We start from the raw sequence: 27,957 nt of genomic DNA, 5'->3' as shown, positions 1-27,957 counted from the left end.
CCAGCCTTCCCGGGCGCCGCAGCCAATGAGCGCGCGGCCCCGCATCCGGGGATCCCGGCGCGGCCGCCGCCTCCCGCGCACACACGGCCATGGCGGAGGTGAGTGAGCGGGCCGGGGGAGCCGGCCCCCCGCCCCCGCGCGCCCGCACCCCCCGCCCCTGGGCCCGGCCGTGCGGGGGCCCCGGGCGCGGAGACCCCTGCCCCGGGGCGCGGAGGCTGGGCTCGGGGCGCCGCGCCCGTCGGGGCCCGAGGGGCGCGGAGCTCCGTCGGCGGCCGCCCCCGGCTCTGTTCGCCCCCCCCCCCCCCCCCCCCGTCGGCTGCCACATCGCGGGGTGCAGTGCGCATGTGCGGGCAGGGGGCGGGGGCGCGGAGTGAGGGGAGGGGCGGGCCTGCGGGGAGAGGGCAGACGCGGGGTGGGGGCACGCGCCCCGCTCTCCGGCCGGGATTCCCCGGCACTCGACCCCCACCCCGCTCCCCACCCCCCCTCCCCGGTTCCTCGTTCCTAGGCCCTGGACCCCCGGGGGCTCCCGGCGGCGCGCAGCCCTGCCCTCCCGGCGCTGGCCAACTTTGCGGAGTGCGCTCTCCGGGCGCGCGGTCGTGGCGCGCCGCGCTCTCCCGTCGGAACCCCGGGTGAGACCCGGCACCGCAGCCCGCTCGTGAGCCCCTCCCCCCACCCCTCCGTGCTGGGCACCGCGCATTCGCTCCCACCAGGTCCCGAACGGGACTCGAACTCCGACATAGGGCCCGCCCTGCGTAGCGCCGGCACCGGGGTGCGCTGGGAGGGCCTAGGGCGTCGGGGCTCCCCCCCCCGCCTCCCCGGCGGGCAGACCAGCCTGGCCCGGCTGCTTCAAGTTACTTCTCGGAGCCTCCTGTCTCGGGCCGTGAAGCAGGCCCACGAACCCTTCCCCGAAGTCCTTGGGGCCAGATGTGTTTTCCGATGCAGAGGTTTTCCGATTTGAGGGTTTGTGGGGTGTGGAGCTGTGAGGGCTGATCTGATAACGCCTCGGATCGTTTGGGAAAACACAGTCAGCAAGTAGTTTCAAGTCCTGTCAAACCAGGGACGGGAAACTTTCACTTTTGGGCCTTTTTTAAACTTTGGAATGTTGGATAAGACTGGGTGCACTGCTCTGCTCTTGGGGCCCTACTGAGGATTAAAGGAAACTGCAGCTGCCAGGGCTCAGTAATGTGACTCTCAGTGCGCGACGCTTTAGTCTGGGGATGCAGCCGGTTGTCAGACTCAGCACGCAACCCTCATCAAATGGGTAGCCCCCCCCCCCCCTCCCCGAGACCCAGAGAGGAGAAGGGGTCCACCCAGTGAGGCGCAGCAGGGTCGTGGGATACTCGGCATGGCTGTGGGGCCAAGGTGAGTTCTCTGTCCTGGCACGACGTGGGTAGGTGTTGTGCAGGGCGGACATGGCCATTTTCTCCCACCAGTGACCTTCTGAGGGGCAGCAACAGGCCCTGGTTTGCGCTAGAGGTGGTGTGGGTGTCTGGGTGCAAGGCGGGGCCTCGCCAGCCGGTTGTGTGGGGTGGCTGGACCTGAAGGTTTCTTAGTTCTCCTTGCTTTGCATTTAGGGAAGCTGGCCTTGGGAGTCAAAGGCAGAAAAGCTAGGTGTCTCCGTGGCCTAGCGGGGTGTGGCGGTAGTGTGTTTGTGTCTGTGTGTGCTCCCGGCTCAGGGGCTGGGTCAGCCCCGCATTGGGTCAGCACTCTCGGCCTGGCAGGTGTGCTGTGGATGGACGGGGCAGACTCCCCAGCTGGCCTCCCCTGGGAGCTGTTGGGTTTGGCTGTTGACTCTGCCTTGCCTGGTGCAAAGGCCCTAGACCCTCACAGCAGCCAGCTGCCCAGGGTGTCCCCGTCCCACATGTTGACAGTGTGCAGTGGTGCATTTGAGTGAATTTGAGTTGGTTTCTAGGAGAAGGTCTTTGTGTGAGATCCCCCACGTGCCTGGCTCGGTGCAAGGCCCGAGCGTCTGGCCGCAAGCACAAACCTGATGGTGCCTGTCCTAAATGAAGGGCCTTAGAGTCTGGTCAGAGAGAGCCTGGTCAGTAAAGGGCCAAGAAGTGTGCAGATGTCAGAAGCAGTGAGCCACAGCCAGTCTCTGCCCAGGGGACCTGTTGCAGCGCTGGAACCTCTTAGTTCTGTGTGACCTTGGGCAGGTGACTGAATGTTTCAGAGCCTTGGTTTCCTCACCTCTGAAACGAGACCCTCCAGCCGAGAGCTCTCCCAAGATCTCAGCTCCGTGGCTTGCACGGGGAAGCTGCTGGCAGTCGGCTGTGTCTAACCGGTACAGATGGCAGTTTGTAAGCTACTGGTACGTGCTTGATCGGTGTTAGCCGCCTGATTGCTGTAGTTGCTGGAGTAGTTGTCAGCACCAGGAGAAAAGATGGGAGCGTTTCACACTGTCTTCCTCCTGGATATCGGTCTTTGAAAGACCCAAGTACACTTTGTCTTGTGCTTAAAACCCTCCACGGCTTTCCTTTGTCCTTAGGGTAAAGTGCATCTCCTCCCTGTGATCTCACCCCAGTGATGTGACCCTCACAGACCACCTCCCCCCGCCCCCACTCCTTCCATTCCCTCCTGCAGCGTAATGCCCTTGGGGAGACTCCGCTGCCCTGGTGTTGTCCCAGAACCCCATTGTGCCCCCTCAGTCCTGTGGATGTCCACTCCCACTCGTTGGCTGTCCGTGTCCCCAGCTAGACTGGTGACGTGTGTGGGAGGAGACGGGCAGAACCTGTTTGTTGATGGACTGTGGTGCACCTGGCCCAGAGCACGTGTTCAGTAAGCGTTGGTCAGCTGGAGGAGGGTGGCGCCCCAGCAGTCAGTGGGGAACCAGGCAGTGCAACTGGCTGTGGGTGGAAGGTGTTCTGGGTAGCTGTCACCGTGTAAGGAATCACTTTGAAAGTCAGTTGTTTATTGGTTTATTGAAAAAAGTTTTTAAATCTTTTATTTATTTTTGAGAGAGACAGAGCAGAGAGAGAGAGGGAGACCCAGAATCCGAAGCAGCTGCAGGCTCCGAGCTGTCAGCACAGAGCCCGACGCAGGGCTCGAGCCCACAGACCACGAGATTGTGACCTGAGCCGAAGCCAGATGCTTAACCACCTGAGCCACCCAGGCACCCCTGAAATTCAGTTTAAAATTACAGTTGTTTCGTTGCTGTCTTTTGTGGTGCTGAGGGCTGGCTGGGCTCAGCCAGGCGGTTTTCACTCAGGGTCGCTCTTGGCGGTTGCAGTGGTTGGTGGCCGGGGCTGGAGCCGACCCCCACGGAGGCAAGCTTCCTTGCTCACGTGTGGTTGGTGTTGGCTATGGTCTGGGACACGGACATACGACCTTTGTGTAGCTTGGGCTTCCTCACAGCATGGCAGCTGAATGGCTTTGCCAGAAGGTACCAGATGGAACCTGACTTGCATTTTAAGACCTAGCCTTGGAAGTCACATGGAGTGTGCCCCCGTCCCCCACCCTGCCTGAAGTCCCAGGCCCATCCAGATCCCCAGGGAAGGGGCACAGAATCCCACTTCTGGAGGGGGTGGCGTGTCAGTGTCACAGAAGAGCTTGTGGGACAGGATGTGTGGGTGCAGCTATTTTGCAGAGTGGAATCTGCCGCGGCATCGTTGTGGGTTCTGCTTGGAAGTTGTGGGAGGAGTCATACGCTGTCCCGGGAGAAGAGCTGCCCTGGCCTCCACATCTAAGCAGTCAGGGTCCCCTGAGTCAGGACTGGTGACCATGCCTGTCCTTCCCGAGGCTGGGGTTGCCCACTCCTCTGTGATCAAGTCTTTAGAATTCCTTTTCTTCCTCCCTCCTTTCCTTGTTTTTTACCCAGAATGTCCTCCACCCACTCCCCATCCTGTTTCTTCTTCCATTTTGGCAGAGTGGAGGGCTTTGACTCTGATGGAGACATCCAGAGTGTTCTGAACAGAGGAAGTAGAACCCCTGGGAACCCCAGGGCTTGCACTGAGAGGTCAGATGTTGGGACGTGGGGAGGGAAGAGAATCCACAAAGTCAGTGTTTCTTGGTGAGTTTTGAGGAACTTGGAGTCCTCTGGAAATGAACTTGGGGATCTGAGGCCACTGAGTCCCCTGTGGGGAGCAGGGTGCTCACAGTCCTGCCCCCTCCCCGGGGGGGGGGGGGTGGGGGGTGGGAAGGAGCCTTCCAGACACTTGTCTTTGCTCCTTTGCCTGAGTTCCTCTGTCAGAGGACAAGTCACATAAGGGCCACATCCTTCTCAGACCCTGCACCTCAAGTCTGGACTGGGAGCAGCGTTCTGTCTGGAAAAGGAGCCGTCCACACGCTGGCCTCTCTCGGCCTGCCCATCAGAGCTCTTGGTAGCGAGAGACAGAAAGCCAGCCTAGTTGCACTGGGAGAGGGAGCCCAGGGAGGCTGGAAACTCATCACTGCGGAGGGTCCTAGAGAGGGTCCGTGTGATTTCAGAGGACACTTAGGGTGCGGGCTGAAGGTGAAGCCGTCTGTGGCAGGCCACGCAGGCCACGGTGCTCTGTGCCCCCTGCCTGCTTCCAGCCCCCGCTGCCGCGTCTCAGCTCCACCCCACTGGCTCCTTTCCCCTCTGTGCTGCCTCTGCTGCCCCGACCGGGCTTCCTGACATACTCCCTACTCCAGCCCAGAACCTCCCAGTGCTCCCGGCAGAGGCCGTGTACCATGCTACACTTCCTCCTGGAGAAGCTGGGGCCCCATGCCCACCAGGCCCTGTGCCCCTCATTTCCGCACCACGGTCCTTGTGAGCCCCTGCCTGCTGTGCTCTGGTGCCTGTGGCTTGGCTTTGCCCACCAGCTCTCTCTCCTGGCTGTGCTGTTCCTTCATTTATGCTGCCAGGTTTTTGAAGGGCCTCGGTCGGAGTTTGTAGTCGCTCTCCTTATGTGCTGTGTGAGCTAGGGTGTGTGGCTCGATCTCTCTGAGCTTCAGTCCCTTTGTTTCTCTTAGCAGGAGGGTTACACAACCTCTTGAGGTTTCCTTGAGGACTCTGAGGAAATTCTTACTAAACTGTTGTTCTACGCTCTAAAAGTTTTATTAAATACTCCAGTGGTGTGTGTGTGTGTGTGTGTGCGCGCGCACGTACAGATGGCTTTAAGGAGGTATAATTCGTATACAGTTCGCTCATTTTAATGTGTACAATTCAGTGGTTTTTTTTTTTTTTTTTTTTTTTTTTTTTTTTAATTTATTTTTGGGACAGAGAGAGACAGAGCATGAACGGGGGAGGGGCAGAGAGAGAGGGAGACACAGAATCGGAAACAGGCTCCAGGCTCCGAGCCATCAGCCCAGAGCCTGACGCGGGGCTCGAACTCACGGACCGCGAGATCGTGACCTGGCTGAAGTCGGACGCTTAACCGACTGCGCCACCCAGGCGCCCCAATTCAGTGGTTTTAAGTACATTCAGAGTTGTATGACCATCAGCAGTCAATTCTAGAACATTCCATCTCCCCTGAAGCAAACCCTGTCTCTATCAGCCATCACCCCTGATCTTTCCTCACCCCCGGCCCCCACGAGCCCCCTTCCCATCCGTGGATGGGCCTATTTTGGACGTTCACACACGTGGACTCACACCCTGTGTGGCCTCTCGTGTCTGGTTCCCTCCCTGAGCGTCGTGTGTTCAGGGTCCGTCCGCGGGGTGGCAGGTGTGGGCGCCTCGCTCCTGCTCGGGGCCAAGGGACGTTCCATTGTTCAGCTTTGGTTTGTCTGTTCATCAGCGGATGGACATTCGTGTTCTTTCCATCTTTGGCTCTTGTGAATGGTTTCGCCACAAATGCTCATGTGCAAGTGTTAGTGTAGATGTGTGGTTTCTTCTCCCTTGGGTGTCTTAGGGGAAGCAGGGCTTAACTCTTTCCCTTCCCCTCTTAGGTTTTCAGGTGGGGACTTAGACTGTCAAGAGACAGATGAACAGAGGAGAAACATACACAGTTTATTAACCCAGTAGCACATGTGCTGGAGAAGTCAGATGAGTAACCCAGGGGGTGGCTAGGCTTGGACTTCTGAGAGCGTCTGCACAAAAGAACGATAAACTTGTATGGACTGTTACGACACAGGAGGACTTTGAGTCTGTCCAGGCAACAAGTCGTGGGAAGGTGGATGTGCAGGGAACTAGTAGAAGGTCAGGCTAGTTAGTAAGGTGTGTGTGTTCAGTGAGCTGGGTGCCCGGTCATCTTCAGTGCTAACCTGCTCCCTTCCTGGTTCGGGAGGGGAGGCACCCGCACAGTGATTTACAGAGGTCGTCCTGTGTCTGTTCTTGCTCAGTGTCTTTGTCCCAGAGTAGCCCTCACGCCAGAGTGGCACACGTTGGGGTGACACACTCTGACCCCTAGGTGTCTAGCAAGCAGTGGAACTCCTATGCCAGCTGCTCCCCAAAGTGCTGGCTCCGTTTTGCATTTCCGCCTTTAATTTGCTTTCTTCTGATGAGCATTTCTTCATGTGCTCATTGGCCATCTGTGTATCTCTTTGGAGAAATGTCTGTTCAGATGCTTTGCCCATGTTTAAATTGGGTTATCTTTTCATTAACAAGTTGCAAGGGTTCCTTGTGTGTTCTCGACACAGGTCCTTTCTCAGCTGCACGGTTCGAAGGCCTCTCCCTGCTCTGTGGATTGCCTTCTTCAGTGACGGCCTTCCAAACAGAAAAGTTTTTCTTTAGATGAAATCTGGTTCATGTATTTTAACTCTTGGTGCCTTATCTAAGAAGCCACGGCCTGTGTCCAGGGTAACAAAAGATGTGTTCCTGTGTTTTTCTCTAAGACTTCTATAGTTTTATAGTTTTATGTCTTGGGGCACCTGGGTGGCTCAGTCGGTTCAGTGTCCGACTCTGGCTCAGGTCATGATCTCATGGTTCGTGGGTTCGAGCCCTGCGTTGGGCTCTGTGCTGTCAGTTCAGAGCCTGGAGCCTGCTTCAGATTCTGTGTCTCCCTTGCTGTCTGCCCCTCCTCATGTGATTTTTGGACTCTGTCAGTTTCTGCACAGAAGCCAGATGAGATTCCTCCCATATGAGGCCACTTCTGAGGCCACCTGGGGAGTTGGGCTCTGACCTGAACCTGCTCCCAGGCGGGATGCAGAGATGTGCCCCAGCGGGTCCTGGGCCCACCGGGCTAACCTTGCTTCTCTTTCTCCGCAGGCCTCCTCACTGGAGAGGCAGAGCCCTCGCGTGGCCTCCTGCCTCACTCACAGCCTGTGCCCCGGGGAGCCCAGCTTGCAGACAACAGCAGGTACATTCCTTGCCCCTTCCTTCCTCTTGCCCAGGGCCACCAGGGCCTTTGTGGTTGTGACAGACAGAGTCCCACCCAGCCTGGCAGAGCCAGACACAGTGTGCTGGCTCCCAGGGTCCAGGGACAGGTATATAGGCAGAGTGGCCAGGGCTCTCCCCATTTTCTGGTGCGGGCAGGGCTGCCCAGGAGAGGGCCAGAGTGCCTTACTCCTGGCATGTCCCGCTGGCCTGTCAGGCACCTTAGCCAAGGCCTCGGGCTGGAGCCACTGGCCGCAGGAAAACTGGGGGCGTTGCTGTGGGTGAGCTCCTAGGTGCTGTGCACCCCTCCCAGGCTGGCTGTTGGCCCCCTTCCCGTCCAGCCTCAGCCTTCACCGCTCCCTGGCCTGGGGGGGTTGAGCTCTAGCCATTTCCTTTTGTGTTTGTTTTCTTTAAATTTGACTTACTGAAGACCAGAATGGGGAGAGAGAGAGCAATGATCACATCCTGCTTCTTCTGGGAAAACCAGAAATCCGGTGACATGCACCACACATTGGCCTGTGCGGGTGGCAGTGGTGTTGCTCTGCCGAGGCAGCAGAAAGGACAGAAACGACTGGCCTCGGACGGGCCTGCTGTGTGTGTCCTGCGGGCGTCCTGCCCGCGCTGTGCTGGCCCTGCAGGCCCTCGTGGGTGCGCAGTCACCTGTGCGTTTCCGGAGTTGAGGGCCCCGCCAGGCCTTTCGCTTTTCCTGCCCTCGCTCGCCTGGTGCTCATTTCTTCCCAGTGTGTGGGCTCTTGCCCACACCCTCACCGGTGTCTGCGGTTGGGGGACCAAGCAAGCGTCCAGGAGAACACATCCCCCCAAATGTCCAGAATTCGTGTGTCCAGTTAGCCAGGTGTGTTCTTCTCTCAGGGGTCGTTCTGTTGGGAGTTCCCACGTGGTAGACTGACCATGCTGGCCACTGGTGTGCACACGCGTCTGAACATGCACGCACGTGTGCGCGCGCACACACACACACGCACACAGCCTTCTGCACGTGTATGCATGTACCCACACGTGCACATACCTGCAGGCTGTGGGCTTTGTCCCAGGTGACAGTGGGCCACTGTCCTCAGCCTTGCACGATGGCTGGTGTGCGTGGGGTGAGGAGTGGGGAGCTCACGCAGGCGGGTGTCTCCTCCACAGTGGTGTCCATGGGCTCTGCAGACCATCAGTTCAACCTTGTTGAGATCCTGTCACAGAACTACGGCATTCGGCAGGAGTGCGACCAGGCTGCAGGAGACCCAGGGAAGCCGGAGGGAGAGTTGGAGAAGGACTTCATCTCCCAGGTGCTTGGCTGAGCTCGTCCCCTGTGCCCCTATGTAGGGGGAGCCCCCGGGCAAGGTCACGGTTTCTTCATTTGCTGAATTAGTCTCGAAGCTCAGATTTCACAGGGACAAGTGCTGTGTGCACATCTGTTTGCAAAGCGCCAGGCACTGTGCTAGGAGCTGAGATGGTGGGGGCCGGGCCAGACCCGGTGGTGCCTCTGGGGCTTTAGGGTTCTAGGCACAAAACCCACTGTCGTCAGACTTTTTTGCCCTCAGAACCCCCTCTGTGGCCTTCAAATGTTGGAGGATCTCAAGGAGTTTTGTGCGGGTTATGCAGTAAATCCATTGTTAATAGAAATAGCATATTTTTGTGAAAATGAAAAAACAGCTTTTCCCCAACTAAAGCAAGTTGGGGAGAAGAGTGGAACCGCTTTGTGTTTTTGTAAATGCAGAAGCGGATCCGAGAGCCCAGCTACTGTCTTGAAGGCAGATGTTGATGAACAGTGATCTGTTCTCTTGGTTGGAGTGTAAACCTAGCTTCATACACGTCTGTTCTTGGAAGAGGAGAGCGCCTTCCCAGATCGTGGTGGATATTCCTGGATGCTGCCCCCAGAGTCAGTCAGTGGTGGTTCTGTAAAGGGGATTGCAGAGGGGCTTCTGCCACATGCCCTGTGACCTTCTGTGGTTGGTTGTGTCAGGACCTGTTGGTGGTGACCTTGTGGTGGCTCTTTATCCTCCTCATCGTGAGGTGTTTGCAGCCTGTGCACCGCAGGATCCGAGACACCCGGGGGCTTCCGCACAAGAGATTTATTTCTGTCATAATCGTGGAGGCCAGAAGTCCGCAGCCAGGCTCAGGCATGGTGGTTTCTGCTGAGGGCCCTCATCCTGACTTCCGGTTCATTGCCTTCTCGCTGTGTCCTTGTGCTCGTGTCGGAGCGAGGGCGGGCTGTCTGGGGCCCGTTCTCTTGAGGACCTGACCCTCTTGGATCAGGGCCCCATCCTCACGACTCATTTCCCTGTAATTCCTTGTCTAAAGGCTCATCTCCACGTGCAGTCACATTGAGAGTTGGGGCTCTGGCATGTGCATCTTGACGAGACACGAACATTTGGTTTGTTCAGTATCTACACTGATCTCATCAAACATCTTTCAAGTAGTGGGAATTTTTTTTTTTTAAAAGCAGTAATCGCGGGCACTTTATGCAGTTTGGTGCTATGTATCGCTCGGTACCAATTTGGTCTTAAGACCAAAGGCAAGTCTTCTCTTCAGAAAAGAAAACACGGAGGTTGCCTGGGTGGCTCAGTCGGTTGACCGTCCGACTTCGGCTCAGGTCATGATCTCACGGTTCATGAGTTCAAGCCCCACGTCGGGCTCTGGGCTGACAGCTCGGAGCCTGGAGCCTGCTTCGGATTCTGTGTCTCCCTCTGTCTCTGTCCCTCCTCTGCTCACACTCTGTCTCTTTCTGAAAAATAAACAAACATAAAAAAGTTAGAAACAAGACAAAAAAGAAAACATGGGTACCTGAGGGGTTCAGTCGGTTAAACATCTGACTGTTGACTTTGGCTCAGGTCATGATCTCAAGATTCCTGGGCTTGATCCCCACATTGGGGCTCTGCACTCACAGCTAGAGCCTGCTTTGGATATTCTCTCTCTCTCTCTCTCTCTCTCTCTGTCTGTGTGTGTGTGTGTCCCTCTCCTTTTCATGCTCTGTCTCTCTTAAAAATAAATAAACATTAAAGAAAAAAACAAAAGTTTAACGTGAATTTAAAACTTCTCAAATCTAACCAAAAACTAAAGTCAGCCATTTATTAGTTGAATACCTTATCTAGGTTTTCTTCAGACGTAATTTTTAAAAACTGATTACGAAAAAATATAACATCCAAGGTAATTGTGGAAACGCTGCCGTTCTGTATGACCTTACCTAACAGGATCGTGAATTTGTGAAGCACACGTTGTCAGATCCAGAGTTCCCAAAATTCTAATTTTTTCTTCAGGGACCGGAGTTTCACCCTTGTAGCACATAGTTGTTTGTTTGGACGTAACGGCCAACTTGGCCCGTGTCCGAAGGCGTCTGTGCCGGGCCAGACCACTGTCACCTGCCCGCCGTTCCGTCCGGTACGAGTGCAGTGGCGAGCTCGGGACGGTGTGCGTCCGGCACGGCCGTGACCCTGGTGCTTCTGCACAAACCCTCACTGCAGGGTGTGGCAGCCACTCCGCGTGCTTCCTGTCTCCTCACGCGGCAAATTGAACCACGGCTGCTCAGAGGGAGAGTTGATGAAATCAGTGATTTTGTACAGGATATTCTGGAGCGAGAATGGCACGTTTACAGCTGAGTGGGTGGTGGGAGGCGCGCACGCTAACCGCTCGCACACCCTGTGCTCCTGCCTCGACCGGAGGGTGCTGTGCCCCACCGTTGGCTCGCTCCCTTGGCACCAGCGCCAGCACAGCGAGAGCCAGAAGCCATGTCCTATTACCATGAAAGTTGCCGTGCCTCTGGGACCCCCCCCAGAAAGGGTCCCGGGAGCCCAGGGGGTCTTTGGGCCACTGTGTTAATCCCCCAACAAATGCACGGTTGGAAACTGTGGTGGAGGTAATGAATGTCCCTGTCAGTGGGGTCCCGTGAGGGTGGAAGGGGGACCTCGGGGTCAGTTGGGAGGGGGCGGGGCACAAGTTGGGTGTTCTTCCACGTGGACTTGGAGCCCCCCGGGGTGAGGGCAAGGCATGAACTGGGGTACAGGGGAGGCAGGCATCTTGAGAGAATGAGAGGGAGGTCCAGGGAGCTGGAGGCTGGCTGTGACCCGCAGGGTCAGGGCGCAGTGTGGCTGGACAGCACTGGCTTCAGGAGCAGAGAAGTGGGTGTGAGTAACAGTGACCAGCACCAGAGGAAGGCAGTGGTAGTTTTGTCTCTTCCTTCCCAGTCATCAAATGTCTCATTCCCGTTTCTTGTCCTGTTGCATTGGCTTGTAGTGTCTTACGGTGGGCTTGAGCCTCCCTTCTTGTTCAGATGGGATGGGGTTGCTCTGGTGGCTCGTTACCAACTCCTTGAGGGCTCACGGCACCTCTGTTACATTGATGAGGCAGACATCTCTCTACTTAGCATCTTGAGTTTTCGTTGTTGTTGTTGTTGTTTTGGTTTTTTCAATCAGAAGCAGATGTTGGATTTTCCCAGATGTTTCGTTCACGTTTATCAAGATGGTCTTGTTTTTCCCCATCTGATTTATTGACATCGTAAGTTGTGATGGTAGATTTACAGGTATCGAGCCATCCTTGCATTGCTGGAGTTAAGCCTGGGCAGTACCGTGAGGATGGAGAGGCCAATCCTGGCCCCACCCTTCAAGGCTGGTGACCTTGGGCAAATAGCTGACTTCTCTGGGAACAGGTGTCTTGTCCCTGCATCTGTTGGGGGTCATAAGGGAGTCTTTGGTTGAAGGACTGGGCCTGGGGTCTGGCTGGAGTTAGCTGCTGTGAGTGTGACGAGGTGGCTCTGCTTGTGGTGGCCAATGTGGCTCAGAACCCCGAGCAGCCTCCTGACTCAGTCCTGGCCCCTGCAGAGCAGCGACATGCCTCTTGATGAACTGCTTGCCCTCTATGGCTATGAAGCGTCAGACCCCATCTCGGAGCGGGAGAGCGAGGGCAGTGACACCACAGCCAATCTCCCTGACATGACCCTGGACAAGGTGAGTGGACTGGGAGCAGGGTTCAGGGAGGACAGGCGAGAAGGCCCTGGCGCGCACAGAGGTGCTGTCGCGGCATCAGGCCAGGCCTACTGCTTAAAGAGCCCTGTCTGTTCCCCCGCCCCACTCCCCAGAGTCAGAGCTGGTTCAGTGGCTGTGGCTTCCCACCCATGGCTCGGGTGGCCACAGGCAGGGGCTAGAGAAGGGGCCGAGTGGAGACTGGTGTGGAGAAATGCCCTTGGGCCGGGCCCTCTGGGGCAGGTGTCAGGAGGGAGGGGCTCTGCTGACCCTGGGTGTAAGGAGTGGTCCCCTTGCTGGCCTGTCCTTGTGCCTGGCCCCTTCATCTTCAGAGCGGAAGGAACCACCCACGGGCGCTCTCGGGGCGTTTCCAGCGTGAGGCTGCTGCTGGCAGTCGCTGAGTTAGCACGGTCACTTGTTGTTATTAAGTGTCGTCTCGAGGTTGTTGAAACAAACCACAAAAACGTTCTTTGCTTTCTTGTTAAAAGGAACAAATAGCGAAGGATTTGCTTTCAGGGGAAGAAGAGGAAGAGACACAGTCCTCGGCTGATGACCTTACCCCGTCCGTGACCTCCCATGAGGCCTCCGATCTGTTTCCTAACCGGAGTGGACGTAGGTGTCCCGCCCGCTCCTGCACTGTCCTTGGGGGCGGGCCACGCACAGCTCTGGTGATGCAGGGGAAGGGGCCCCAGGATGCTGGGGATCGAGGACTTGTGCACGGATGTCTGTTGCACCTGGATGTGTCCCGATCTCAGTCTGAGCTCCTCAGGGGCTCCTGTCTCCTTGCCTTGGCATGTGAGCTGACACGAATGGCTTTGGTTTACATGAGGAAGGAATGTGAGGGTTCTTGTAGCTGACAGCCCGTCCCCTCGACTCTGCCTGCCTGTGAGGCCTGGCAGTGTGAGGTGCCTCCTGACTCCCCTGTCCTGTGCCCTGTGCCCATCTCACACCCATCGCCTGTCCAGGGTCAGGCTCCTTTTCTGGAAGGGCAAAGTGTGGGGTCAGGTGGATGGAGAGTCGGGGGGAAGTGCAGGCAGTGGCCCTCCAGGGCCCACTAGTCAGTTAGGCCACTCAGACTGCTGTGGGCGCGACTCAGCTGTTCCCCTTTCCCCAAAGCCTGCTTCCTGGCTGACGCAGACAAAGAGCCTGGCTCCTCCACCTCGTCCGACACAGAGGAGGACCCTCTTCCTGCCAACAAGTGTAAGAAGGTGAGTGGCTCTGACCCAGCGGTGCCTTGAACCTGGATCTGTGCCCCTTGGGGGCAAGGCTGAGCACGTGGTTTCTGAGAGGGGAGCTGGGCTGCGGCCTGACCGTGCTGTTGGGGACTGAGACTCACACCTGCTGCTCTTGTCCCCATCATGTGGCCTGAGGTCCTGTCCCCGGAGTCCTGTCCCTGTGATGTGGCCCAAGGTCCTGTCCTGGAGGTCCTTCTGGGGCCTTCAGACTGGACCTCAGAACCCTTGGGTCTTTGAGCCTCCCGCCCCGGCCACATGACAGCTATAGCAGACAGATGGATAAGTGGATGTAGACAGAGTCACTCACACGCACACACATCCACCTCTGCCTTTTGTGCTCAAGATCACAGGACTTGGTATCTGTGGGCAGATTGCACAGATGAGCCCTGGGCTCTAGGCAGCCACCCAGGGGCCCATGTCATCACCTTGTGGCCTGACCTCCCATCATCCCTGAGTGTCCTGGGCGTTTGCCTTTGCAGGAGATCATGGTTGGGCCTCAGTTCCAAGCTGACCTCAGCAGCCTGCACTTGGACCGCCATGGTGAGAAAAGTAAGTGGGGCCTGGTGAGTGTGGGCTACAGGGAGGAGAAGAGAGGAGAGCCCCAGTCCAGTCAGGAACGAACCTGCTGCATGCCTTCTTGGTGGGGGGATCTGAGGGGCCAGGCTCAGGCCAGGTGCCCCCTGCACCACCCTGAGCTTGCAGGACACTTGGGGCCAAGGCCAGGGCAGGAGGAGGTGGGCCAGTTGACGCCCCATCCCTGCTCACTGTCCTTCCAGCTTAGTGCTGTGTGGTCCTGCCACCCTGTGCAGCTGGTACCCCTCTGCTGCCCTCGGTTCACCCCTTCTGCCCCTTTCCTGCCTGCCCAGGTCACTGTCCTCGTCTCTCTGGGCACTCACACCTTTCCCCGCCTGGCCCTTCATGTGTCTGGACCTTGTCCCAAGTGTCCTCCAGAGACTAGGGTCTCTGTGCCTTGCACTGTTGCCCCTAGAACATGGGGTGAGGCTCAGGATGCTCGCCGTCCCGGACCTGATGTCTGTCTGTCCCCGATCCCCCTAGAACCTGGGGTGAGGCTTGTTGTGTTTCCAGATAGGCGTTGACACCTCCAGCTGTAGGTGAAGAAAATGGGATGTGAAGTCACCTGGCTATTGGCCTGAGTCTTGTTTTCCGGGCCCCAAAGCCCCTGTGAGCCTGGGGCTGGCACTCATGGCCAGGGGTCTTTCCCAGGATGATTCAGCAGCTGAGACTGGTGGAGAGACGGGGCAGGCAGGGGAGATGTCAAGGGCTCTGGCTGGTGGCTGGGATGTGGGCTTGGTGGCACGTGGTTGCTGCACCATAAGCAGTTTGGGTAAAGGAGGGGCCAGGACAGCTCAGGTCGGCTGGGTCACAGGGAGGTCAGGTGGAGGTCAGTCTGTGAGAGAAGCCGAGACTGTCCGCCAGAAAGAGGCACCAGTGCGCACTCCTTAGCTACACCCTTGGAGGGTCTTGAGAACGGGTGGACCCCAGTCTGGAACCGCAGCCTCGGTAGCGTCTGGCCTTCGGGCCTTTTCCTCTTCTGCAAACCGGCCCTTGACCCCGAGGGGCTGGGAGCTGGCATCTCCCTTTGTGCTGCACCCGAGAAGAACCTCGATTGCGCTGTGCCTGTTTCCTTGTGTGGATGGACCGCGTTGGCCCATCTCTTCTATTGTCGGTCGATAACTGCGGCTTGTGCGTGTGGCCGCGAACGTGTACGTGTGTGTCTCTCTCTTCCGGACAGATGGCTGGGAGCTGCACTGTCGGCTCATGTTTTGGTCAGGAGAGACTTGTCAGGGGCCCCTCCGGCGACGTTCCGCGTCCCCGTGCACACGTGACAATGTGATGTTGACTGGAGCCCTCCTAGCGGGTGTGGAGGGGCGTCTCTTTGTGGCTGTAATTGGCGTTTCTCTGAGGGCGAACGCGTTTACTGGCCGTTGCGTCTGTTGTGAGGCACCTGCTCAAGGCTTTTCCCCACTTTCAAACCGGTGTGCCTCTCTCTCTCTCATTTGTGGCAGTCCCTCCTGCGCTCCGGGTACGAGTCTGTCATCTGCCGCGTGTGCCGCCACGGTCCCTCCCGGGAGGCAGCGGCCAAGCTTTCACTCTGCCCACAGTGTGTGTGCCGGTGAGAAGTTTCTGTGCAAGATGTTCTGCTTTGTTTCCCTGCTGCACAGAAAGCCGAGGTTGGGCTTCATGGCCAGGGTGTGGTTGCAGGTGTGGGTCAGGACTGCTTTAACCCATGTGGTGTGCTGCCGCTCCAGCGCCGCTTCTGGAATGGTCCGCCGCTGCCCTGCCGGTCTCTCTAGCGGGACCCTGGCCATCGGCACGCTGTCTTACTGTTGCCGCTCAGAGGAAGTGGGAGACGACGCCAGGCCTCCACCCTCCATAGCCTTGTTGTCCACACAAGTTGTGCGCAGCTTGTCAGCTGCCTCAAGATGCCTGCCAGGATTGTGATCGGAGGTGCCCTGGACCCTGAAATGAATCTGTGCAGAATTGATCTTTGTGGTATTGACACTTGCCGTCCACACGTGTGGTTCCCTCTCGAACCCCAGCGGGGCCAGCCGTGGTTTTGCAGCAGTCCTGCGCGTACTTTGTGCTCCTATTTGTGCTGCTTTACGAGAGGTTTTCAGAAGTTTCATCTGTACTTGATTTCTGTTAGTAGAAATGCAGTTTGTTTTAGTTGATCTTGTACGGGGTGACTTTGCTGAACTCATTTACCAACTTTAACGTTTTGTAGGTTCTTTTGTATTTTCTTAGGTATTCAGTGGCATAACTTGTGATGGCTTGCTTTCTTCGCGATCTTTGTATTTTTATCTTTTTTCCTTGCTTTGTTGTACTGGTTTTTCCTCTGGGATCTAGAGGTGATAGAGGACGTTTTTCTCTTGTTCCCACAGTTGGGGGAAGTGTCCAGTAACCCCTTTAGCATGCAGTTGGCTCTAAGCTTCTGTAGGTGCTCTGTATTGGCTAAGGCGCCTGTGGGGCCCAGTCGGTTACATGTCCGGCTCTTGGTTTCAGCTCAGGTCGTGATCTCGTGGTTCGTGAGTCCGAGCCCTGTGTTGCGCTCTGTGCTGACAGTGTAGAGCCTGGAGCCTGCTTGGGATTCTCTCCCTCCTCTCTCTCTGCCCTTCCTCACTTGCGCTCATGCTCTCTGAAAAAATAAATAAATAAACAAACATAATTTTATCTGTAGAGGAGAAAGTTCCCTCCTGTTAGTAGCTGACAGTTTTTACCATGGACGAGTTGGACTTGTGTCAAGTATTTTTTTTGAGTCTCTTGAGATGGTTGTTTTTTTTTTCCATCCTGTTCATGTAATGCTTTATATTGATAGATTTTCAAACATTAAACCAACCTCGCGTTCTGGAGTAAACGCTAGTTGGTTGTGAAATGGTATCTTTTGATATCTGTGTGTATGGTCTTCGTTGTGGAAGAACCAGGGGAGTCCCCTGGAAGGAGCTGAGATGGCCTGCCCTGACAGGTGCTTCTGACGGGGCCGCTGGAAGAGGGGCGCGTGAGCTCCGGAGGTGGGTGCAGGCCGCGTGCCTGTGATGTGACCCTGGCTCTCCTTCTCCACAGTCTATGAGAATGACGACCAGCTGCTTTGGGACCCCAACGTCCTCCCTGAGAGGGAGGTGGAGGAGTTCCTGTACCGGGCAGTGAAGCGCAGGTGGCACGAGATGGCTGGGTCTCAGCTCCCGGAGGGAGAAACGGTGAAAGACAGCGAGCAGGTGGGGCTGCCACAGGGGCACAGAGGGCGGTGGCGCTGTAGCACCCTGAGTCAGAGGGCAGGGCCCATGCAAGGGCGGGAGGGGGTTTGGGAGGTGCGCCAGTGTGGTCGTGTGATGGTGGCGAATGAAAAACAACTTGTCAAGGGGGAAATGATGGTATAAACACCCCGATATCCCTACCCCGGTGGCGGTGTGAACGTCCCTGACATTCCCCACCCCAGTGGCGGTGTGAGCGCTCCCGGTATCCCCACCCCGATGGTGGTCTGAATGCCCCCTGATGTCGTCCCCTCCCCCATGCCCCCGGTGGTGGTGTGAACATCCCTGACATTCCCCACCCCGGTGGGGGTGTGAGCGCTCCCGGTATCCCCGCCCCAGTGGTGGTGTGAGTGCTCCTGGCATCCCCATCCTGATGGGGGTGTGAGTGCTCCCGATATCCCCACCCTGGTGGCAGTGTGAATGTCCCTGACATTCCCCACCCCAGTGGTGGTGTGAGTGCTCCCGGTATCCCCATCCCGATGGGGGTGTGAGTGCTCCCGATATCCCCACCCTGTTGGCAGTGTGAACGTCCCTGACATTCCCCATCCCGGTGGCGGTGTGAACGTCCCTGGCTGTTACTCCGGGGTAGGTTGGGTGGGATGAAGCGGGCAGGTTGGAAGAGTGAGTGTGGCTTCCCCCCAGGCACTTTATGAGCTGGTGAAATGCAATTTCAACGCAGAGGAGGCTCTGCGGAGGCTGCGATTCAACGTGAAGGTGATCCGAGGTGAGTGTGCGCGCCAGCTCTTCCCGCTCTCTCTCTTGTCACGTCCTGGGCACTGCTGATGCCGTTGTGCCCTCCCTCCTGCTTGCAGATGGGTTCTGTGCTTGGAGCGAGGAGGAGTGCAGGAACTTTGAGCATGGCTTCCGAGTGCACGGGAAGAACTTCCACCTGATCCAGGCCAACAAGGTGAGGGTGTGGCCTGCCCTGCTCCCGCCGGGGCTCCACCAGCTACGCCTTGGGGCTGCGAGCGGCTTGGGAGCCCAGGCACGTCGCCTTCACCCCCCAGCGAGCTTGAGACTCACCAGGCCCAGGGAGGGCCCCTCTGAGCCATGGCTGAAGCCCTGTCGCCTGCCTCTGGCTTGCCACACGTCCCTTGATGTCTTGCTCTGGTTCCTCTGCTGACGTTTGCTGGGCCACCTTCCGGTCCCCAAGAGAAGGCTCCAGTTTGGGGAGAGACATTGCCTCGAGGTGGACTCTAGCAGTCTTGTCTGCTCGCGATTCCTCGGTACTGCCCTGCTGTTCCTTGAAGTAGAGCCTGTTGGTTGGTGTGGTGCCCACCCCCAGCCTGGACTCCACCCTCCGCCGCTTGCCTTGCGGTCTGAGGGTCTCTGCTTTCCTCAGAGGACCCACCCACGGCAAACAGTCATGACCAGGGGCACAGCCGAGTGCCAGGTTCCCCTGCCCTCCCCCCCCAGGCCTGGGTCTCTGCTGGTCCCTGCATATCCCTCAGTGATGCCATCTGCCCGTGGCTTCGTGCGTCATGACTCCCAGATTGACCTCTTGGCAGAGCCTTGGCCCCGCTGGTGTGCAGCCTGGGACATCTACCTGGGCACATGCCTGTGGCTCCGTCTCACCGTGGCTCCCCTACCTCACCTGTCATCCAGTCTGCTGTCCTCTGTCTAGGGCTACTAGTGTGGCTCCTTCCCGCTGCTCATGGGGACGTACGTAGTAGAGAAGGGCCTGGCTGAGGCCAGGCTCGCATTCGGGCCTCGGCGTCTTCTCCTGGGAGGTTGGAGTGAATGAGGTGCCTGCTGGGGGCCAGGGGCCTGTGGAGAGTCAGGGGGCTGATGGTGCTCAGCTGACCATGCCCAGCGCTGTGACAGGCAGTGCTTGATTCTCTTGTCACATCTGTGCCCTGTGGCCTGATGCGGCTCCCTGCTCACTGCGTTTTCACCACAGCCCAGGTCGCTCTCATAAGCACGGCAGTCGGCACAGTGCCGTTGTTTCCTTTGCGTGCCGTCAGCCACGTGCCTGCCCACCCTGGTTCCGGCTGTGGCCTCCTTCTCCGGGCACTTCCGGTTTTTGCTGGATCTGGCCCCAGGGAGATTGCATAGGACTTCATCCCCTGGCAAGATGGGTGTGCGAAGGGGTCTCACTGAGAAGATGAGACCATCTACGTGTGCCCCTGTCCCTGCTGGTTTCCAGACTCATCCTGGGCACCAGTGTCTGGTCCCTCATCTTGGCCAACAGTGGTGTGGACTCTGGTGCCATTACCCTCTGCGGGCACAGCCCTGGGCTTGCCGTGGGCTGGTCCTCCAAAGTGGGAAGATGCCCTGTGTTGTCAAGAGAGGGTTTTTAAACATTTGTTTCTAACGCAAGTATAGTTGGCACGTGATATCCTATTGGTTTTGGGTTGGACAGTTCTGTGCATCAGTCAGCACTCACGCCAGTAACACAGTCACTTTCTGTTGCTCTGTAACCTTGTTACGCTTCGTTGACCATGTTCCCTGGGTTGTACATTTCATTCCTGTGACTTTTCTTCCCCACGAGAGGTTTTGTAAGTGGAGGGTCCAGCTCCCCGCCAGACGTATTTGTGTGCTTCCCTTCCCGGGATACCATACACACAAAGTTATTTTCGCTTTTCCCTGTTGTGTTGTTGAGCTGGGTTCACGAACCCGTGGCGTGTGCCTTAGTAGTGTCTGGTTTGCACTCGTGGGCAGCTCTCCCCTGCTGTTCGTGACCCTTTGCACTTGGTGGGAAAAGCAGGCTTCCGTCCCTGTGTCTGCACCAGCACCTTTGCTCCCCTCTCTGCTGGGCGACAAGGTGGATGCCGCTGCCTTTGGGAGCTAGTGGTCTGGAGCGAGGGAGGTGGGCACTGGATGTGTGGATCTGGGGTGAGTAATGGGGTTCTGGCTCCACACCAGTTAGGTGGTGGGATGGGGCGCCGTCCTGCTTCAGGAGAGGGGATGCCCCCCGGGGGCGGGTTGGAAGCAGGCGATGGGGGCTGCAGGCAGAGTCTTGCTTTGTCCAGGAGCGGCAGGGGCCAGGACCTGTCCCTGCTGTTCTGGAGGCAGAAGGGGCTGGCAGGTGAGGACAGTGGGGTCTGGGGGCCACGGTGACCGCTGGGCTCGCTCGCAGGTACGCACGCGGTCCGTGGGCGAATGTGTGGAGTACTACTACCTGTGGAAGAAGTCCGAGCGCTACGACTACTTCTCCCAGCAGACGAGGCTGGGCCGGAGGAAATACGGCCCGTCCGGAGCCACGTGCGTGCCGGGGGTGGGCATCCCAGGCGGACACCTCCCACCTGAGGCTGTGTCTCCCACAGCCCCTCACCGTATGCTCCCCCCACAGGGATGTAGACCAGGACCTGGACAGCAGTGACCCTGATGGCCGCCCCCACTCCTCACCGCCTCTGCCCCCTACTGCCGACAGCCTGGGCTCTGAGCAGGACCCCCTGGCACGGATGCACACAGGTGAGAATACGGGGTGGGTCCCTGCTCTTGGGGGAGCCCCCTCCTCACTGGTGCCCTGACATGGGCCCCAGGAGCTCTCAGGGCTGGGCTCGGGGAGCCAGCCGGTGCCCATCTACCCCAGTACGTTACCATACGTAGGCAGCCACATGCACGAGTGACCGTGGGGACTTGTTACGTGGAGGGGAACTTTGTGCCCCACGGCCTGAAGTGGGGGCCCCTCTGCAGGCCCCAGGTGCCATGTGGGAGGTCAGATGGGTGTCCAAGCCTCTCTGGCATCCTGGGCTTAGGGCCACACGAGAGCAAGACAGGGTCTGGCTCAGGACTGAGTTTCTGACAGAGGCCACAGAGATAACGGTGGGGACCTTGGTTCTGGGAGCCTGTGGTCCTGTGGGCTTTAGATCGTCCCTCGTTCCTGAATCTGGCAGGTTTCATGGTTTGTCTGAAAGGGGGACCACATCTACCTACCCCCCGGGACTGCTCGTCATGAACCTGTGCACAAAGGTTTCTCAAATTCCATGTTTAGCTGTACTTTGCATCCAGGCGTTTTCCTTTGAACCTGTTTCGTTCTGATCTGGTTTAAAAAATGCGGGTCAGTACTTCCCAGGGCAGGGCTGTTAGCCCAGGCACACAGTTTCAGTACGACCGGTTTCCTTTGTGTCTGTATGTATTTTCTGTCTTTGCATGAAAACGCCTTTTTGCAGAGGGGTCCACAGGCTTTGCTGGGCCCCGCAAAGATTGGGCAGGAGCCCTGCACAGGTTGTAGGAGGCATAAGCGTGATTTTAACTGAGTGCACCTGAGCCAGGATGGCTCTGGGTCCCAGGAGGGCTGGTGTGGGGTGCCACTGGGGGCCCGGCCTCAGCTGTGTTCTCCCCCGCAGAGCCGCTGAGCGTAGACAGCGCGGCCGGCAGTCTTGGTGAGCCTGGGGAGAGCTCCGACAGCCTCCCGTCCTCGGAGCCAGGGCCTTGTCCGTTTCAGCAGCTGGACACGCCCCCAGCTGTGCCCCTGCCCAGGCGGCCCCCAGCCCTGGCCGAACCAGCCTTCTACCCCCCGGCCACAGCCACTCCGGAGCCCAGCACCAGCCCGAGATTGGCTGTGGACTTGGCCCTGCCGGGGGCCCTCCCCGAGGAGCTGCCCCTCATCTCTAGCCACGTGGATATGAATGGAGAGTCTGAGGAGGCTGTGGCCCCAGCACAGGTGTCCTTGTCGGTCACTGAGTTTGGACTCATCGGCATTGGGGACGTGAATCCCTTCCTGGCCGCCCACCCAGCGTGCCCAGCCCCCGGGCTGCACTCGGAGCCCCTGTCACAGTGAGTGCGGCCCCTGCCCCGGGTCCCCATGCCCAGCTGGAGTGTCCCCCAGCCTTAGGCTGAGCTTTGGAGAGGGGAGGGATGTGCCCCGAGGGCCCGAGGATGGCATGGCCATGTGGAGCAGGCTCTGTTGGTTTCTTTACTTTTATTCTCTACTTTTAATTTGGCTTATTTATTTTTTTGACTAGGTAATACACTCATATGGTTCAAAACCCAAAAAGGTACAAACGGGGCCAGTGCCAGGCTCCTCCCACCCCTGCCCCGGCCACCAGCCCTCCCCAGGCGCCAAGGACAGTGCTGCCTTGGGGAGCCTGTCAGCCAGCACGAGTGAAAACACGGTCTGCTGGGGGCGGCAAGGTCGGGAGCCACGGTTTCAGCCCACGGCGCCGAGGCCGTGCCTTCGGTGGGACTGGACTGACCCTCACCCTTTCTCGGTCTCTCCCCTGCAGCTGTAACGTGATGACGTGTTGAGCTCTGGCCGTGGGCGGCACGTGTGGCCCGGACAGGACGCGGGGCCACCGCGGGGCCTGCCTCTGCCAGTCTTCCCGACCCCTCCCCTCCTCGTGGGTCCCGGGTCACGCCGCCTCTGCTTCAGAACGCGTCAAGGACGGGGGTGAGCGGTGGCTGGGACGCTGCCCTGCCCTCCTCACACACAGACTGGCGCTCTCAGTGCCCAGCACCACTGTTCGTGCTGTCCAGGCCGCTGCCCCCACCGCAGGACCCGACAGGCAGCTGGATGCAGAGGGCCCGGCCCCGTCTAGCCAGCAGAGGAAGGTGTCCCTGCCCCATCGGGGAGGTGGGAGATGGGGCGGGATGCTGCCCCACCAGCAGCCTCCGCCCGGGGCGCCCTCGGCCCTCCGCTTGGCTCTGTCTCCCTGCACCTGGCAGGGCCTCAGGCTGCCCCAGCTCGGGGGTCGTGGGCAGCTGCTACTCGGTGCCAAACCCCTTGGGGCACAGAGCCATATACCTCGATGTCGGCCCCGCCCACCCTCGACCTCCACCCTGCTCTCCTCGTCAGGAAAAGCCGCACTTTACCCCACACCTGCCTACCCCCTCTCTCCAGCCAGGAGTAGCCTCGGGGGTGGGGTCGAGGGGACAGGTGACCCCCCCGCCCCCCCCCCGCCCCCTTGGTACCAAGGCACCGAGGGGGCTGGCTCCAGTCCGTTCCCCTGACCCCGTGGGTCATATTTCTGTTGAAGCTCCCCAGCAAGATGGTTTGGGGGCCCGGTCCTTCTCTTCCCCAGCTTTCCTCATTTTATTTATGTTTCTGTTTACAAATTGGAGTGGGGTCCTCCATGGGGCCAGGGCAGTGCTCCCCAACCCCCGGGTGTCACCAGGAGAGGGTTTTGGCTCGAGCCCGTCTGCAGAGTTGGCCTCGACCTTCCCTCACCCCACCAAGGACCACACTGTGAAGTGATAACTGCCTTGAATCCCTTGCTGTTTTATTTATTAAACTTGATTTGAAGCCCATGGGTGCCTTGTGCTGTTGGGAGGAGGTGCTGGGGACCGTGGGTCGTTTGGTGGGCCCTGTGCTGGCAGCAGTCAGGCTGTGGGGGGCTGGTCCACCATGAGGGCCAAGGCCACAGAAAAGCCCCGGGTCCCCGGGGAAGAGGTCCAGGGTGAGAGCTGGAGGGTAGTGGGAGAGGCTGGGCAGGTCAGGGATGGCTGGCTTCATTCTGGGTCTGGAGTCCCTGGGGGAGTAAGCAGGGGCTTAAGACCACTTTCCATAGTTGCCTGTGGTGACTGCAGAGGGGAGGGGGCTGGAGGCAGAGTCAGGTGGGGCGCCTTACTGGGAGGGGGGGCGGGAGACAGCGGGGAGGGGGGCAGCCTGGCTGGGACGGGGGTGGAGTCCAAGAGAGGATGAATCAGGTACCAGGTATGTTGGGAGGGTCGGGGGAGTCAGGGTCTCGGCATCTGGGGTTTATTCCTGCAGGGTTGGTTGTCCAGTGTTGGAAGCCAGGGCACAGGGCCCAGGGCACTAGAGGGACTTTAGAATGATTTTGATTGAGGCGTTTTCGTGTAGTTACATTTTCCTGAGTGCTTTAGAGGAGTTGCTCTGCTGTCTTCTGGTTGGCTCTGTTTACAACAAGAAATCTGCTTATCTTAGTTTTTTTATCCAGCTTTTAAGATTTTTATCTTTTTATTTATTTATTTTTTGCTTCCCGGTATTCAATAACATGCCTTTTGTTTCTTTGTTTCTCCTTTCTGGAGAAGTTAGAGGTTAGAAGTATCTTTAAAAAAAAAAAAATTTTTTTTTTAATGTTTGTTTATTTTTGAGAGAGAGACAGTGAGAGCCAGGGAGGGGCAGAGGGAGAGAGAGAGGGAGACACAGAATCCGAAGCAGGCTCCAGGCTCCGAGCTGTCAGCACAGAGCCTGGCACAGAGCCCAAACCCACGAACCGTGAGATCGTGACCTGAGCCGGAGTCGGACACCCAACCAACTGAGCCACCCAGGCCCTGGGGTGTCTTATTAATGTCACTCACCTGTTTGTTCTTTTGGTCATTCCTGTATGGTCAGCGCTAAATTATATTTTGGGTAAAGAAATGAGTAAGATGTTTCTTATCTCGGGGCGCTTCTGTCTACACAAGGGAAGAGACCTGCAGATACACCTGTAATTGCAGCCTTCTGACACGGCTCTCTAATCCTGGTGCAGTGGATCCTAAAATGTTTGGCTTTTCTGGGGAGATTAGTGAAGGCTTCACAGATAAGTGTGTGATTGTACTGAAACCTAAAACTGGACTTTCGTGCTGGTTCTGAGCAGCTTGATTAGGGTGTCCCTTGGTGTGTGTGTGCAGTGTGGCCTTCCCGGCTTCCTTCCCTCTGTGCATTGAAGGCGCCTCCAAGTCTGTGGTTTGATGGCTCGTTTCTGTTAGTGCTGAGTAGTATTCCAGCCTCTGCGTGGACCACGTCTGGCATCCCCTCCTGCTGAAGGCTGTCTTGGTCGCATCCAGTTTGGGCACTTCTGGATGCAGCTGCTGCAAAATCCGTGTGCACGTTTGTTTTCAAGCACACGTTTTCAACTCGTTTGGGTAAATCAAATGGCAAGAGCGTGTCCAGTTTTGTGAGAAATCCCCAGCTGTGCCACACCGTCCCCAGCCCTCGGCGTCTGCATTCCAGGCTTTGGGGACGGGTGTCGTGGGAGCTCGTTGTTCTGCGTGGCCTTTGAAGGTGGGTGTCTGTCCCTGTGCTCACTCCTCACTGGACTCTGGGTTTCCGGGCGGGCTCCTTGTCCGTCACTGTGAGGCGCTGCGCTCAGTGTCTGTGGGTGGCAGCTTTGCTGGCCTGACCAGGCCCTGATTTCTCCGTGTTTGAAGTACTTGCTGTTTTATTTTTGCTGGATACAGGATTCTGGGTTGATTTATTTTCTTTCAGCATTTTAAAGATGTTCCATTTACCCCTGGTTTCTGTTGCTTCAGATGAAAATCTCCAGTGTTTCCCCAGGTAGAGCCCGTCTCTTTCCTCTGACGGTGATTTTTGTTTTGTATGTGGCGCCCCCGGTCTGATTGGGGTGCACGGAGGTGTGGCGTCTAGGCGGAGCTGCTTGGGCACGCTGGTTAGTGCCTTTCCTAAGTTTGGGGACGTCTTGGCCATTGTCTCTCCTGACATCTCTGCTGCCCCCGAGTGTCCGGCCACACACGAGACCGCTGGGTGCTCCCTGCCCGCAGGCCTCCGCACGTGTCTCCTTCCCTCCCGCGGACCTCCAGCTGCTACGCGCGCTGCGTGTGGCCCGTCCCCCAGCGTTCTCTCGCTCACACCTCGTATGTTTTGGTTCCGGTACACGTACTTGGGTTTTTCCATTTCTCTACTGAAATTCCCCGTTTTCTACCTTCTCCTGTCGAAACTTTAACTTTTCTATGATAGTCACCTGGGATCTCTGCTGTTTCAGCCTCTGGGTTGTTTCTGGATGCACTTTCCTCTGGGTTGGGGGTCCCCCTTTCTCCAGCCCTGCCTGTTGTTTGTAAATGAGTCATATTCCTAGTGTTGATCTGGACACACAGAGGCCCCTGCCAGGCTTCCCTGTGACCGTGGCACTGCTCAGCATGCCCTGTTTGCGGTGGCAGCTGTCCTCCTCCTGCCTTCCTCAGCTCTGAGACGGTAGCACCTCTCAGGGCTGGAAGTTGTGCTCTTGGGACAGTCTAGCGGTGTGGGCAGCGCTCAGGCCGGGCATCGCCGGTGCGGTGTTCTGCTTCCTGTACGCTCACCCTTAGGTGGGCTTTCCTCCCTGGGGCCTGCGATGGCACCAGAAGCTGCAGGGAACCGGGCCTTGTGTCTGTGCTCCCTCCCCCAGTCGCTCCAGCAGAAGCCCTTGAACAGTATGTCCTCTAGTGTCTTGTAACTGAACTAGTGGCTGGCCAGGCCTGTGTCAGCTGCTCACCCGCGGAGGCAGAAGCGGCCTCCCAGGCAGGGTCTGGCGGTCGGTCTGGGTGGAGGGGTGACAGCAGCAGGGGAGCGCGTGGGGGCGGGAGCGGCAGCTCAGTCCGGAGGGGTGCTAAGGCTGAAGGGCCCTGCAGTGGGAGTCACCCTGATAACCCCAGGCTGTGGGCCCTCAGTCATTCGTTATTGGGTTAGCATTGACTGGGGGCCTGCTGTGTGCCGGCCCCTGCCCCTGGTGCTCAGGGCTGGGGAGGAGAGGATGGTAAACAGACACAGATAGTGCCAGAGCTCAAGGGGCTGCTGGACACGGAGGTGTGTGTGTCTCCGGGGGGGGGGGGGGGGGGGTGGTGTGTGACTGTGCAGTCAGGGTGGTCTGCCTGAGGTGGCAGCTTAACCTGGGATTCAGAATTCACCGCTGCTAGATTCTAACTTGAAGGGGACTCCAAGTACCTGCCTCCCCATTCCTGTTTGATTAACCCTCCGGGGTGGTTCCTAATGAGTCAGGTGTTCCTGGTGAAGTACTTCGGTGCTACCTCAGGGCTTAGGTGTGCAGACATGCTCGCGGACCGGCCCGTCACAGCTCCCCAGGTGTACGGCTCCGGGACCCTTAGCAGGGGGTAAGCCCCAGTTCTGGAAGAACTCCCAGTACGGCCTGAGCCTCTGAGAGAAGTATAGAAAGACCTGGGAGCGATGGCGGCACTCAGGTGGCACCCACTGTGTGGGCGGCACCTTTCTGCCCACCCCCCGGGCATCGCGCCCTCAACTTCCATCACCTGGAGCCCATGAGGTTGATGAGAACTGACCGCCTTCTGAGCGCCACTCCTTGGTAGACCATAAGGGACCAAGGGGTTGGTGTGGTCTCTAGGGGACATAGGCAAGTCCCTGGCGCCTGCAGGTGGGGAGAAGCCTTCCAGGGCTGGCTCCCAGCCCAGGTTCTGTCCCCAGAGCAGGCCTCACTAGCCTCGGATTCTCTCCGAGAAGGATGTAAGACGGATTCCAAGTGCAAAGCCTCCTCGAAGTGTGAAGGAACCCAGCTAGCAGACCCCATTCCTAACCTTAATCCTAATCCTTACTGCCCACATTAGCTTTTAATCCTGACCCTATCCAGGTGTTTTAAGGACAGGGTGGGATTGAGGTCAGCGGGGAGGGCCGATGGCTCATCAGAGAACAGGCCATACTTCTTCCTACCCCTGGCCTCTGCCCGCAGGAGCCTCCCCTAGAGACTGCTTGGGTCCCACTCGCAGCCCCTGCCCAGGTCACCCCCAGGACCACGCTCCCATTGGCACGCTCCCCCCAGCGAGTAGTAGGCGCTCAGCAAGAACCCCGCATTTCCTGGACTCTGGTATAGTATTGCCCTTCGTCTACCTTAACTGAACATGTCTGGGCAGTCACCCTGAGGTTAAAGTGAGTTAAATACAGCAATGAGGAGGCTAGCTAGCATTTATGGAACATTTTGCTGGGCATCGCGGATGCTGATCGCATGTAAGTCGTCAGGTAATTTGCACAAAAACCGTGATTCATTAGGCATTGCCTGAATGAGTGAACGAATGAAAGACGGGAGCTGGAGCCCAGGACCTGCGTTACCCTGGGGCGCCTCCCCCCCCCCCCCCCCCGAAGTGGCAGCAGGAAAAGCCAGTGAGCCAGAGCATACCTGGGGGGGGGGCGGCGCGCACCTGCTCGAGGAGCG

General features: G+C 58.0%; 1 protein-coding gene across 5 annotated transcripts; it reads left to right on the top strand.

Moving 5' to 3' along the window:
• Positions 1-17: 17 nt before the first annotated feature.
• Positions 18-23,365, top strand: MIER2 (MIER family member 2). Of its 5 annotated transcripts, none has more exons than XM_081790981.1 (14): positions 18-98; positions 7,106-7,196; positions 8,357-8,499; positions 12,028-12,153; positions 12,657-12,780; positions 13,285-13,376; positions 13,883-13,952; positions 16,986-17,137; positions 17,816-17,897; positions 17,986-18,080; positions 20,253-20,377; positions 20,466-20,587; positions 21,646-21,895; positions 22,345-23,365. In XM_081790981.1, exons 1-14 carry the CDS (start codon positions 90-92, stop codon positions 22,364-22,366), a joined length of 1,503 nt encoding a protein of 500 aa, XP_081647107.1. In that variant the 5' UTR covers positions 18-89; the 3' UTR covers positions 22,367-23,365. The 5 variants fall into 5 exon arrangements, with proteins under 5 accessions (XP_081647107.1, XP_078299912.1, XP_081647102.1 ...); XM_078443786.2 differs by having other exon boundaries at positions 21,466-21,895; XM_081790976.1 differs by having other exon boundaries at positions 21,466-21,895; positions 22,084-23,365.
• Positions 23,366-27,957: the final 4,592 nt, after the last annotated feature.

The sequence above is a fragment of the Panthera onca genome, chromosome A2 (genome assembly GCF_046562875.1).
Source record: "Panthera onca isolate mPanOnc1 chromosome A2, mPanOnc1 haplotype 2, whole genome shotgun sequence".
Classification (NCBI taxonomy): Eukaryota; Metazoa; Chordata; class Mammalia; order Carnivora; family Felidae; genus Panthera; species Panthera onca.
This window is presented reverse-complemented; position numbering and strand designations above follow the sequence as displayed.